This window comes from Mchenga conophoros, linkage group LG19, assembly GCF_057382185.1.
Source record: "Mchenga conophoros isolate Kocher_MC1m ecotype Shallow Benthic linkage group LG19, M_conophoros_male_GT1.1, whole genome shotgun sequence".
NCBI classification, from domain to species: Eukaryota; Metazoa; Chordata; class Actinopteri; order Cichliformes; family Cichlidae; genus Mchenga; species Mchenga conophoros.
Window position 1 is genome coordinate 7375016 of NC_140544.1, and position 14807 is coordinate 7389822.

Here is a 14807-nt window from a genome sequence, read left to right on the forward strand (position 1 = left end):
GTAATCAATACAACACTTTACGTCTCAGTACTCAGCGGCTTTGATTCAAGTAACACTGTAACACAGACTCGGCCCTGATTAAAATGCAGCTGTACTCAGTTGCCTTATGCTTAACGACTGTGTTGTGTTTGAAACGCCTCATACAGCTTTGTATCGACATCCTTACACGTGTAGTTGTCACTGATGTAGGATGTGGCTTGTTTTCTGTGTAGATTCGTAGAGTTCTAATAAAGCATTTCAGGAAATTGCATCTGAAAATGTGCCGTGTGTACATGGGTGTTTGTGCAGGGTGGTATAAACTCCTGCATCAATACAACCTGTTGGTGTAATAAATGAATGTTCTGCCAGGACTGCGCGCTGCTGGAGGGGGAGAGTCACTCTGGGCCTGGCTTCCTGTGCCCGACTGTGTGCCTCTCCAAACAGTTCTGGGAATGATTTTCGGTGGTTGCCCCCCTTGCAAGCTTCTTCCCCCACCTCTCGCCCTCCTCCTGTAGGGGAGGAAAAAAATAAAATCCTGCCTCCATCTACCATATCCTGCCTTGTGAGGGCTTTTAGTTTAGAACACCCAAACTGCTGCCAACCAGCCTCAGGAGGTGCAGCTCCACAGCAGAGCAGAGAGCTTAGCTGACTTAGCTCCCCCCACACCCCACTCGGCCTCTTTTAGGTCCACCTCACCTTCTGCCTTCCTGGGTGGGATCATGTAGAAGATCACCCCTATTTTGAAACTAAAACACAGGTCTGTTGCTATGTTTTTTGGGTTTCTTGCCCCCTACTTTGCACTCGTGGAGTTTTATCTTCGTCAGCGAGGTAACAATTTCTGTTTGGGTTTTTTTTGTTGTTTTTTTTTAAACCACTTCTTCTGACTAATAGTTCTTGATTTTTCCTTTGCCTTTTCTCGCTCTCCTCGCATTCAGCGGTCTGCTGCAGTGTGACACTTGGATACGTGAGCGCGCTTGTGTGTGGAACCGTAGGCGGCAGGTCCTCTGGTGTTGGCAGGCAGAGATCGGCATGCTGGAAAATGGTTCATAAACAGCAACTTAGAAAGAGCAAGGGCAAAGTGGAATGTTAAGTTGAAACACATGCTGCATTCAGAGTGCGCGAAGCTAAGCTCTCTCTCTGAGCTATACAGGGCTCTCTGTCTTTCTCTTGCTCCCTCTCTTCACACGCCACCTCAAGGTTGCTTCTGTTTGCTTTCACAGGGTTGGAAGTGGCGCTCGAACAGCAGGCGCATCATTTTGAAGGGAATTTGTTTTTTGCTCGTTTTACCTTCGCTCCACTTTGTCCGAACACACGGTTGAGTTCAAGCTTTTTGGAATTATTACACATTTCTTCACATCAGATCAAAAACTTCTAAAAGCCCTGAATTGGATTACAGGACACACCCCGTTGTAATTAGTCTCATTTACCAAATGAGATCTTTCCCAGTGGTCGGAGTGAATTCCGTGATGAGTTCATCAACCGTCGAGCTGCTCGGATCATCAAAGCAGAATCAATTGCAGGGAGATTAGTAAGCCCAGAGTTCTCACACACCTCTTTTCTCCCTTTTTTCCTGATGAAGAATAGATCAGATTTTAATGATGTTTGTAATGAAACAAATCCCAGACTAATTACATTAAAGACCTGTGATCTCCTGTTCCGTGCCTTAGTGAACATGTCATGATATGGTAGAGATTACAACGGCCTGCAATTTAATACCCCGCCGTGGAGTAGCAGCATCTGTAGCTATCAGCTGACTGCTGCTCTGCATATCTGTACGGACCCGTGTAGCGTTTATCTGGGCCATGCCTCGCTGCCTGGTGGGTGTGTCTTGATAGTGATCGCAGAGAGGTTGGAAAACAGAAGCAGTGGTTTTTGCAGTGACTGATACAACATAAAATTACTGTATAAAAACTAAAGGAAAATGAAAACTTAAAAAGGTACCATGCACATTAATATAGTGGTTATATATGAAAGTATTCTACCTTTAAAAAAATCTACATGTTTAACACCTTAATCTGAGATGCACTAAGATAACAGGAGTAAGTACTTTCCTTAGGAATACCACTTACAGAAATTGATAATTGCGTCACCTTGCAGTAATTGCATAACTCATTTCTAGTTTGTAAAGCAGGTAATTTAGTCTTAATTTAGATTTAAAGACTAATCGTTAGATTCTTTCTTCCTTTTTAAGTTCCTCCTGGCGTGATCGGAGGTGTGGCTCTGTGTTTCTCTTTAAAATATGCCCAATGTTTTTGAACATATTCCTGTTCAGCTCAGAAGCTTTACTTCTTTTTAAAATCTGTCATTTTGGCAGCATGCTGGAGATTATCGTGCCAAATGTTCATGTGACTTGGAGTCATCTTTTAGGCTTTTTACTTTTTTAGCTTTCCCTTTTTTTAAATCACATTGTTGTTGCCTCGACTTTCCATTTTGGTGTGTGTTTGTCAGTTTAGTCATTCTAAAGGATCGTGCTTGTTCATAAAATGGCAGTACTCCTTTGTTTTGGCTCAGAAACATTTTAAAACATTTGACACTGAAGTAAGTTTGCACAGATTTTACTTACGGATTTTGTTGTTTACTGTACAATTGAAAATCAGCCAGCTACTCATTATTTTCCAGCTAATCTAACTTGCTCAGTACAGTAAAGTAAAACTGTTTACTGACCTTTGAGGCTTCACTTTGACTGTGCTGTTTTGAGAAAAATGTAAATTTTTCTGCAGTGTATGGCTGCAGTGACAGAGCTGCCATGCTGAGGTTTAGCAGGTATAGTGTTGTTTTGTTGATGACGGTTCTTTTTGTGGTGTTGTTTTTGCCCCTGTATCAGGATTAAATCAGTCTGAGTTTGATGGGAGTATTATTACTTCTCCAAGTATTTGGTCACAAACACAAAGCGCTGGACTCTTGATTGTTCCTCAGAAGATGTCAGATTCATTAGATGGTTAAGTCATTTCACACCAAAAAACAGAAAGAGAGAAAACCCTCCAGTACTGTTACAGCAAAAGTCCAGAGTTCACCAACATCATCATACATCATTTGTATACACCAGGGTTGTCAAACATAAGGCCCTGGGGCCAGAATCGGCCCAGCAAAGACTCCAATGTGGCCCACTTTGACCCCCATCTTTGGAAAATGTGACAACACCTATTGCCATTCATACTACACCAAATTAAGTAATAGATGAACAACAGTTAAAACTAGAGATGGACCGATCCGAAATTACGTATCTGTATCGGTCCGATACTGACCTAAATTACTGGATCGGATATCGGAGAGAAATAAAAAATGTAATCAGATCCATTAAATATCACAAAAGCACCTCACAAAACTTGCGACATGGCGTAACTCTGCTCATAACCGTAGCACGTCGGAGCAGTATGCATCACGTGATAGAGCGGCTGTGGCGTGCAAGACTGTCAGCGGTCTGGAGCCTCGCTACCAAACCGGCATCTAACAACAGCTTGATAATCTGTTGTTAGAATTTATTTAATTTTACTTTGTACACCAGGATCTTTTTCTCTGTTGAAGAAAGATGTTGAATCTATTTAATTATTCTTGAAAAATAATTGATTTCTGTGCATTTTTTTTTCCCCACCCTGCATCAAATTAAAGTTGATTACGTCGATTAAGCATCATGAGGTGGAGGGTGGTTCCCCCCCCCGGGAGTTTGCAACCCTATTAGTTAGGTTGCTTAATATTTCTGCTAAGTACTCTTTAAAATACCAGAATAGGGAGGATAGACTAGGTTTAAGTTTATTAGATTGAACTATGAGATAGTTTGGGTGCAGTGTATTTTTTGCACACAGGTATAACAGAATAGCTTTAGTGTTGTTGTTTATTTAAACTTGAGTATGAACTTATACTAAATGCAGCAAGATATTAAAAATGCCATCTCTAGTTAAAACACAGTGAAAAAACAGGAACTTTCTTATCTCCTGTCAATTTCTGTCTTTGAGGAGTTTTTGGTGAATTAATGTAAATTACTCTCCTGTGTTTGTAATTTCTACCATAAACTTTTCTGCAATTTTCTACATTTATTATTTGTGTTGATAGATTTTTCATTTACTACACAACATTCGTGTAAGTTTGACGATCTGATCGACCGCTTGTCACAATCAGCTGGTTTGTTTTCAGATGTCGTTCACAGCAGCACGATAGAATCCAAAGTTCTACACAGTCCAGCACATTTAAAATGACTTTCCTCTCAGACCCCTTCCTTTATAGCAGAACCTGTTGAGCAGGCATCCCTCGCAATGATAACGACACTTTCCTTCAAAACTCCAATATACTTCAAGCAGCTGTCAGAATCCATTAAGGCAGAATATTTCCAATCCTAATGCCCGGCGGCAGGCTGACAGACCCTGCTGTGAGATCCTTTACAATCCCTAAAGAATTCACCCTCTGCTGGGCACATAACTAGAGCGTCGCCCAGGCCGCCTGCTGCCACCTTCAGCCTGCCTGTCACTGACAGAGAACCGCACATTGCTGACACTTGAGATTAGCCGCTACAATAACTGTTATCGCACATCTTCCCAGTGCCACAGCCTCCTCACACTGTTCAAAATTGAGTCGAAGCACTAATGGCACGGAGTTATGTCGCTGCTTTTTCTTGTGCTGGACAAATTGGCGTTGGTTTTGATGGGGTGGGGGCAGAGAATTATGAATCTCTAATCAACGAAAAAGAAAAAAAATGCGACGGCTTTGTTAGGACGTTGTCATAAGGCATGCTGGGTTTCAGTGCCCCGACCGACAGGGCTTCTTTGATAATTCTATGCTTCGCTCTTTAAAGAATTCCTGCAATTCGCAGGTTCATAAGCTCTCCGGTGCGTTTTCTCTCAGCCTTTCACTTTTACCCCCACTTTACATTCATGAGGACGAGGAAGTAAAATATTTCCTCCAAACATTTTTCTCTTAATTGCAAATAACCTAATTGGCTTCTTTAAAAATGGAATAATTTCCTGAAATGCCTCCGCAGGGTTTTTATTGAAGATGCATGGATGAATTTTAAGCCTAAGAGTTTGACAATGCTGCATTGTGTAATGTCAAAATCACATATATTACACTGCAGTAAGTTAAACATAGTCTTGTACTTTTAGTTAAAATGAGGCGTTCATGTGTCCTGCCAAAGATTGGCAAACATTTTAATGAACAGACAAACAGCATATTCAAACATTTGGTCTCTTAGTTTGGAATCAGAACGATGCCACCTTGAAACGAAACCGAAAAAAATATTGAAACCGAAAATAAATGAACTGAAAAATCTTGTATTGAAACCGAAAAAAAAAAAAATGATAGTGAAAAACAATTCTTCGCTTACAATTTTTTTTTTTTTCCAGTTTCAATCTGCTGGCACGGTTTTGGCGTCCAGGGGCGCGCTGGGGGGGGGGCGGGGATTCCGGCCCGCATGTATTTGCACACATTATAGAGGCCACTAGTGCTGACCATTGACTGTAGAACAGTCAATGGTGCTGACCAAGCTGCCATCTTTCTCTCTTCCCGTCTTTCAATGGCTGCTTCAATTTCAGCTTTACCCTCCAAACCAGTGGCGGAGCGGGGGGGTGGCTTACTGGGCTTAAGCCCGGGTTGTTTTTTCAGAAGCCCGGGGTCTTTTGGAGTGTAATTTTTTCATAGTTAGATGCCTGGCTGACAACTGTATAAAACAAAAAACTACACACAATATTCGAAGCACATAGTGCACACTGTGGGAATTTACGACTGTGCGTAAATCCCCCCTAATATTGGTATGATCCGACCTCAGACACTAAGTGACTGAGCGAGGGGGCGGGGCAGCTGCTGCCTGCGCGCTGTTAGAGAAACTGAGCCAGGCAGACAGAGGAGAACTGAAGTTCGACCAGGTACCAAAGCAAATCATTCGTACTGTACAAATAATGTAAATATGACGGTGTATCACAAAAGATTGATGTTAAACTGATCACTTGACCCATATTACGTTACTTTATTCTTCAAGTGAATCAACAAATAGCGAAATGAAAAGCCGAACAACAACAATGCTGTTTCTTTAGAGAGTCTTAGCTTACATGTGTGTTTATTTCATATTTTCAGTTGTTACCCTCCACGGCTAAATAAATCTGTTTCAGTAATGTACTGATATAGAAGAATGGACATAAGGAGCTTTCAAAGAAAAAACTCTGGAAGTATTTTATATATTATGCTTTGTACCTTGTTCAGTATATTTCTATGCAAAACAAGAGGAATTTCAATACACAGCAGTATATTCACAGTTTAAACCAGATATTTACACTTTATGGAAAACACAAGAACATTTTTTTTACTGTACAACATCAATTTAGAGTAAACTTGTTTTGTTTTAGATAAATAAATATTGAAATATCTTTTGAATTAGTTAAATGTCAGAATAAAGAGAGACAGAGCTTCTAATTTTATCACTTTGATCAAATGTAGGAGTACATATACACTCAGTTTATTGTTAATTAATAAGAAAACTCCAGACGATTCCATTCTGAGCTGAAGAAGCTTCTGATAGGTCAGTAGAGTCCATGTGAGTAAACTGGTGGCACAGCTGTGGATGCATATAAGGCAAAACACAGAGCCTGTTTCTTTGACATGGGAAAATCAAGAGATGTCAACCAAAACACCAGGAAAAGAACTGTGGAGCTCCATAAGTGTGGCTCAGTTTGAATACAATTTGGTGCCATTTACAATTAAGAAATACAGACAGTTTCTCTCTTTACTCTTAAAGTTAACAAATGTTTTTTATATTTATCAATCTAAAAAAAATAAACATTTAGTCTGATTTGATGTTACAATTAAAAAAGTGTTTGTGTTTTGATCTGAAGAGTTTGTAAATATCTGGTTTCAACTGTATATTTGATGATTGTCAGCACAAAGAGGGAGAGAGAGGAACAGAGAGGGACAGAGAGAATGAGGACAGAACAGAGATGAACAAGAGCAGGTGAGACACACATGTTAGTCAAATGGTTGTTTACCAAAAGTATCACCGTATCATAGGTACTCGTTTCTTTTTAGGTTTGTTATTTTTCAAGTTATATATTTATTAAGTTTTGCAGGCTTGTTTGTACAACAAGGCTAAATAATTATATAAACTTTTCTCAATCTAAATAGTGGACTTTAGTAGAATTAAAAAATAAGTGTAGTGCAGCTCTATGATGATTTTTAGTGCTACTATCATCTAGTTTTGATTCTGGTTCTGTCTTGGTTAAATCCTAAGTAGTCCTGACTTTGAACTGTTGTAGTCCTGTTTTAATTCTGGATCAGTTCTGGGTCTGGTTGAATTGGAGTTTAGTCCTCGTGTCTTGATGCAGCCCTGATTTAGTTCTGCCTTGCTGCTTAATTAAAAAACTAGTTTAAAGTGTCCTGCATATGATATATATTTTTCCCTATATGAAGTCATTCTTTTTTGAACAAAACTCAAAACAGAGCAAATTAATCTTTCAGTCATTTCTACAAACCGCAAGTAAGTAATCATTTTTTGTCATTTTTCCTTGCTGTCCCACTGGACTGGACATTAGTTTAGGTTTTTTTTTTTGCTACATCTGGTGAACTTGTGGTAAAATGCTGGTGTTAGCCTATTCGTCGTAGCAAGCTAGCCTGAAGCTAATATCTGCTAAATTTAGGGACACCCGTGTCTCTTTAGGAGTTGGAGGCCGGTGTTTTAGGAGCGGCACAAGATCTCATCAACAGGCAGTGTTGGGCAGTAACGTAATACATGCAGAAGCGTTACGTATTTAAAATACAAAATATGAGTAAATGTATCCGTTACAGTTACCGTTCAATAGGTGATATTGAGAATACAGTTAGTTTGTTGAAATAAATGGATTACATGGCGGTATTTTCCTGTTTCATATGTTAGGCTATGGTCTCTCTATTTTTGGTAATTCCACGCCAGTGGAAACCCAAACAAAACAATAAGAGCCTCTAAAAATTATTATACAAAAATGATTTAATATGAAGGCAACAGGCAGAGTGTTAAAGGCATTGCCCTAAACAATGTAGCCTCAGGCCTCAGCGTAGTCCGTGCTGCAGGGAGAATGGACTGCCATACCCGTGATGTGTCTGTGAGTGAGGAGGAAGGAAAAGTACGAGCTGTCACGGAGCAGAAACGGGAGCTGGAAGCATGTAAATATAATAATAACTACTGCAGCCAAAAAGAGTGCCTGACGAGCCCAGCTGTAAGTAAGTTGTTAAGACTCGACTGTGTTCGTGTTTTCCTCTGAAACAATAAGTCCCGCTGGAGCAGCCTTTCAACGCCTCTCTCTGTCTCTAGCTAGCAAAGTCGACCCAGACAACAAAGTAAAGCTAGTTTTCAGCTACGAGCCCGACACGAACCCGACGTATTAGCCAGAGGTCCCTTTACTACGGTTCGGAGCCGCTGACCTGTTTTATATACACGCGGAATAGTTTTCTACACGAGATCGTTGCAAAAAGTGCAGCCTTACCTAATGTCCACCTACTGTTACTCATTTATATTAAGATTTTAACATCTAGTTGGTATTGGTATGGCGAGTAGCCTTCAGTAATAGTAATAAATCACACAGCAATAGTACATTCATGTAGTTATAAAGTATTCAGAATACATTACTTCTATAATCTTTGGTGGAATACATTTTAAAATTAACCTTCCCAACACTGGGGTGATTAATCCTTTTGACTTTTTGTCTTTAACTTTATCAATAAAACAGCTGCAGCTTTCACTGACAGCACGTGTGGTACTTTAACCTTTGTACTGTTTTCTTCAGTTAATTTTGGAGTTACTACAAAGATTGAAGATATAGGATGATCTGTCTGCTGTCACTGGGTGGTGCTGAGGTCTGAATCTGAGGACGGCTCCTGTAATCACAAACAGAACAGAATCATTACAAACTGAAATATAAAGTTTATCTCTCAAATCTGAAATAGAGCTGATCCTTCTGTCCTCACACACTCGGGATCTGAAGTTGTTCAGTCTACAGTTCTGCCGACAGCTGTTTATTTTTATTTGTTTTAAAGGCCTTATATACTAACACATTTTCTAATATTATGTTTACCTTTGAGTTGTTGATGCTTTATAAATGGACATCTGCAAAGATGAGATGATGGAGCAGGTTTCAGTTCTGGTTCAGTCTGCTGCTGCATCCTGGTCACAACATACGGAGGTGTTATCAGCAGTGAACAAGAAATATTAATGCTTCAAATTATTTGTCCTAAAGGATGCAAGCTGTACAGAGTACTGCACATGTGACTTTGTGAACATAACTCATTAAAAATAATTCAGACAGTTTTTTAACCTGAATATTTGTAACAAACTCAGTAAAAAAAAAAAAAAAAGCAAAAATAATCAGAGGAAAAAATGTAACATTTTAACTTAAACTGACAAGCGGAAGTAGTTTGGTTTCAGTACATAAGTATCGGGCTTTGCTCTTTAATCCGTAGCTATTGACTAATGTGGGGTTACTGAAGTGCCAGGTTTTTAAAAGTTGGCGTTAATGTCCTTCCACATGTGGAAAGCGACAGAAAACATGCTGCTGTTTCCACATATTTAATAATCAGCTCTGCACAGGAGCAGAAGCAGAGTCCAGCCTGTTGCTCTTACAGTATAATAAAAGTACAGTAACCGTGGTTAGTCACTGAGCAGCCCGGTGCGTTTCTCTTGATTTCTTTAGTCAGGGTAAATTCATTCACCTGCACGGGTTAGCTAAACGAACTATACAAAACACGTTTCCCCGACAGCCGAGTGCTCATCTTAGCTAGCTAAGGTGAGCACTAGCTAGGTAGCTAGCTAAGGACCTAAATTACGGATTAGTTTACAAACACATTTAACTTACCAAAAATAATGCGGTGGGGCCTCAGGTCCTCCTGTCCGGTAGTCCAATTTACTGAAGAACACCTCAGGCTGTCACTTTGAAATACTCGGTAATGTAAACGCTGGACCTCTGCATCTGCCATTCCCGAACAGACACGTGCATGTTTGTCCGTGACCGCAGCCGCGTCGTCAGTGTTTTCTCCAGTCATTGGTCAGCATTATAATATATGCAAATACATGCGGGTCGGAATCCCCGCCCCCCTCCCAGCGCGCCCCCGGACGCCAAAACAGTGCCAGCAGAGTGAAACTGAAAAATGGATTGAAACTGAAAAAAAAAATTGTAAGCGTATAAAACAAAAAAATTAGTTTCAATTAATTGTTTTTCACTATCAATTTCTTTTCGGTTTCAATACAAGATTTTTCAGTACATTTATTTCAGTTACAATTTTTTTTTTTTCCGGTTTCGTTTCAAGGTGGCATCGTTCTGATTCCACATCTTAAAGCATCCATAGTTATTTAATCCCTAAAAGTAACTAGACAGAATTACACTAAGTATGAATAGCTGGAAGTAATCAGCCTGTATAGAACTTTTTGTAGGTTGAATAGTTGTACCCCAAATCAAACATTACCACCCACGTGCCAATCGCATGTACGGTTCTAGAGATATGAAGGAAATGGGTGATAACGAGGGAAACTTTAGCTCATAACCTCGTCAGGAAGGTTGCAGGATGCTAAGTGCAGGAGTACAGGGTGTTTCCGCAGGGTCCCAAGTTAATAGATATGTGACAAGACCCACTTTGAGAGAGGTTTTTTTTTTTTTTTTTTTTTTGTCAGTCCCGAGTCAACCTACCGTACTTTGGGGGAGTGCATTTCAGGTCATTCTGAGTCAGCTTGTATAACTTTCCTGGGTAGGTTTTGTGAAATCCAGACGGGGCTTGGAGTGGTTATGGTTTGGGAAAAGATGCTGGTAGGGGTCCGGTCTATTGACTGATAATGGTTTGAAATGAAGGGGGACTGGTGATGCACAGGAAAAAGAAGACATTTGTTGTAGAAAGCGTACATTACTTGTTGATGGCTCACAGTCAGTGGCCTATTTGTACCTGGATAAACATCAAATCACTGATTTTTAAAGCATTAGTGGCACATATTGTCCATTATAGTACTCTGTGGTTAATTCCTAAACTGCTCCAGTGTTGGTCGCCTATCCCGATCTGTGCTGATGTCATCGTTTTAAAACTTTTCCCTGACTATACTGGTACCCTGAACTTATCTTCAGTGTTCAACAGTCTGGAGCAAAATGATTACACTGAGGAATCTGTGCTCAACAGTAATCAACGGCAACACATTAGCAATCCAGATGGCGCTGACTCCACAAGTAAATTAGACCCCAGGCCGATCCCACAGCACCCCACACCCCCTGTCACCTCACTGTAAAGCCCGGTGCCTTTGGCCTGGTTGAGGTCTGGTGTAAAGACACTGTAGATATTTTTGCAATCTGACCTGTCTGTTTTTTTTCCCCCCCACCTATTGCATATTCATGGACTAATCTGAGTATGACAGGTGGTTTGTGTTGGGGTTTTTTTTTGTTTGTTTTTTTGTTTTTGTTTATATATATATATATATATATTTACCCTCCGAGGAATGCTATGCTGCACCAGCTTTTCATACAAATTATAAGCAGTGAGGAGTTTTGGTTCAAGTTCCCACATAACAGAAACATGGCAGCAGCTACATTACCTCTGGTTTGCCAGATAGAGGCAGTGTTGTGTTGTTGTAGGAACAGGTGGATGTAAGGCATTTTGCTTGGGGGTGGGGGGTGGAGTTGTAGGCGTAAGAAGAGGAGGGGGCATTGGGGAGTTGGTACCTCACTGCCAATGTTACCCCTGGCAACCTTGATTAAGACAGGATTATGTTAGCACAATTGCTCTTGTGATGATTACATAGTGAATATTTCTGCCCACATGTGCAGGAATGCTTTTTTTTGTGCAGGCTGTGGGCAGCTGAGAGGTCCGGCGGCTGGGTCGTTGTCTCTGACAGGCGTGTAGTCGGGAGCACAGATAAGCCAACCGACTGGCAACCTCCCAGCAGTTGGGGATAGCCGTGTATGGGTAGCCTCAGCGAAGGAGAAATGTCACTGATAAGAATAATAATAATAAATGTTTTAGACACACTGTAAAGTGTTGATCATATAGATGGTTCACAGTATGCAATGCAAACATGCATAGTGAGAGCAGGAGCATCCCTCCTGCTCTCCTCAGATCTGCAAGGTCAGCGCTGGTCAAAAGCTTGATTTATTTATTTTTTTGAATGTATAACGCTGACCTGCTTCAAAATCTCCTCTATTAAAGCAGATTTCTGACTCACTCCTGTGCCCTCTGTTTCCTGTTTTAACAGATTGCCTTCTCCCAGCATAGTAACTTCATGGATCTGGTGCAGTTCTTCGTCACGTTCTTCAGGTAAGCGGCCGTCCCCTGTCAACTCGCCCGCTCCTCCACCAGAGATGCCGGGCGTTAATGTTGCTGCACTCACCCTTAATGTGTACATACATGTGCCTGTGTTCAACGTGAACGATGGTGATGGATTACCAAAGCTGCTTTCCCCTTTTTATACCAGCCATTTTTGATTCTGCTGTGCCTTACACAGCCTGACGTACAGTGTAAAAACATTATTTTGTGGCAAACGTGATAGTAAAATGTGCTATTTGTGTGTGTGTGTGTTCGTTTGACCCTCCTGTTAATCACTGTGTTAAGCAATTAACAAATGTTAAAGAAACAGCGTAGCACCACTTCCCCAAATAACCCACAAAATATGTAACGTGATGAACCTCATTATGCAATGCAAGGTTATTTTAAAAGTATGTGTCTGTGAGAAAGAAGCTGTGAGCTCGAGAGTGGAGTAGAGACGTTGAGACAAACTGTGGCGCTCTGGCCTGGACTGGTAAGGGCATCGTAGGGAGTGGGGAGCAGTTATATGAAAGCACGGTGCAAGGCAGCCGTGGCTGGTGTGAGATCACCCTTAGTATATGCCTTAAGACACTCTTACAAGAAGTGGAGATGACTTCAGTCATTTGAAGAATTGAAGATATTCTGTTGATGGTATCTTAAACTGCAGCTACATGCTCATGTTTGTATGGCAGCTACTCACTTAAAAGATACATGAGCCTAAAATTCAAAAGAAGCATCGTTAGAATCAGAGTTAATTCCACATTCATAATGTTTGCTTTGCTTTGAAGTCAGGCACATACAGTAGCCCCTGTATCGGCTTACTTCTGCAGTTTATGATGCCGTGTTGACTCAGATGTTAAAATGTGCGATGGCACGGAGACGGAACTGTTTTTTGCCGTCTTGCACATGAGTTTGCACACATCTTCCTGTGATGTATCTGTTATGTTTGAGTGACTCACCTCTGTGTCTTGACTGGAATTTAAAATGAATTTCTGGAGTATTGTTGGCACAGTGATGCGCTACTTTGTAATGATGGAGATGCAGTTTGTTTTGATTTTTTTCCCTGGCAGGTCTAAAAATGTGCATATGTTCGGCTTGGACGAATCCCCGAGTCTGTGCTCGACGTCTTCAGAAACTGCTGTAATGTGTTATCGATTCAAAAATGAGATGGAACAAAAATTGGATACACAACTGTGTCCTTGCATGCTCGACTGCATGTATGGTATTTCTCTCGAGTATCCAGCGTGCGGGTTTGTGTTTGCGCGCCTCCAACCCAGAGGAGAATTGTAGGACTCTTTTCATGTTTGTGTGCTCGCCACATTGCGTTGAAGAAATTGCCAGCTGTTCCGAGTCGTGCTGTTTTTATCGATCCGGCAGCCATGATAGATTTGATCAAGCTGCTTTGATGGATCCTTTTTTTATTTTTCTGACCGGCCGTTCGGCTGTTCGACAACGTGTTTCAGCATCAGCTGAATAAACCGCCTTTCTCTCCTGAGGTTTATTTTGGATGCGTTCGCCATTAAAGGCAGTAGGACGGCATTGTGCACCTCACTTCCTCTGCTTTCACTTAGAAACCCCGCGGTTACTGGATTGTGATGCTGGTACGTTTATTGACATGCGTCAGCATTTGGGTGTTTGCATGTCAGCAGAGCAGCTGTGTGTAGGAAGCAGAGTCACAGCGATTCATAAACAGAACCATCTTCCCGTTGTGCTCCCTATTTCTCTACTCTTCCCCTTTCTGTCTCTCCTTCATTCATCATTTTTTAGATTCCCCCGCCTTCCTTCTAGCTGCTCTCTTTTCTTTTTTTCCCTATCCCCGCTTTTCTTGTCCCCTGCCTCTTTCTTATCCTCCCCATTTCCCACCTTCCCACCATGTTCTCCTCTGTCTTTCTCCTTTCATGTCTGGCTCTCCCATCTTCCCCTTCTGTTTGCCTCCTCCATTTTTCCCCTCTGTCCCTTGCCTAGTTTTCCCTCGCCTGTCTCCACAGCCCTCCCCACCTTCCCCTGGCTTGTGTTTTGTTTTTTGTTTTTTTTTTTACTCCTAGCCTCCCACCACTCCCTCTGACTTGCTCTTAATCCCACAGCGCTGTCCTTTTTGATGTGTTTTGCCGCCTGCCACTGATTCAGCACAAGATGAGGAGACTTAAAGTTAGCAAGCTTGCAGCAGCCGTGTCCCTGTTTGCTTCCCGTTCTGTGGGTTCTGCATTGTTTGCGTTGCGGGGGAGGAGAGGGATGCTAATTAACGTGAAAATTGTTTGCTCTCCTTCACTCAGTCTTTCTCGGTGTCTTAATCTCTCTTTCTTGCTCCTCTCGCTGCCATGTTCCCTGTGGGGACAGATGAAGGTAGTGCCATTCTGTTATCTGCAGTGCCAGCACAGATACCCCCACGAGCGTTCTCCAGCCACAGAGCAGAACAGAAGAGATGCATTAAACATCAGCGTTAACAGCAAACAGATGCATCCACATACTCGTGTCCAGTCTTCCAGCCCTTTCTCACCTTTAGGCTTCCTAGGCTCTTTAAAGCAGACAACCCCCCCCAAACGTTTCAGATGGAGCAGAGTCAGGGTCTTCTCCAACATTTCTGAATAATTTTAAGCTTTTTTTCC

At 41.5% G+C, this 14807-nt stretch overlaps 1 protein-coding gene and 1 long non-coding RNA gene across 4 annotated transcripts in view; one reads left to right on the plus strand and one right to left on the minus strand.

The window, feature by feature from the left end:
* The window catches only part of atrn (attractin), a 134633-nt gene that overhangs the window by 59462 nt on the left and 60364 nt on the right, over positions 1 to 14807 (plus strand). For all 3 annotated transcript variants that reach the window (XM_085258069.1, XM_085258070.1, XM_085258071.1), the window contains exon 25: positions 12152 to 12213. In XM_085258069.1, the coding sequence (XP_085114195.1) occupies positions 12152 to 12213 (62 nt within the window). The remainder of the gene's footprint in view (positions 1 to 12151; positions 12214 to 14807) is intronic.
* On the minus strand, positions 5817 to 9925 carry LOC146551586 (uncharacterized). The gene is made up of 3 exons (XR_014889927.1): positions 9780 to 9925; positions 9003 to 9091; positions 5817 to 8805 (listed from the first exon to the last, which is right to left on the minus strand). It is a non-coding gene; the product is annotated as an uncharacterized LOC146551586 (long non-coding RNA).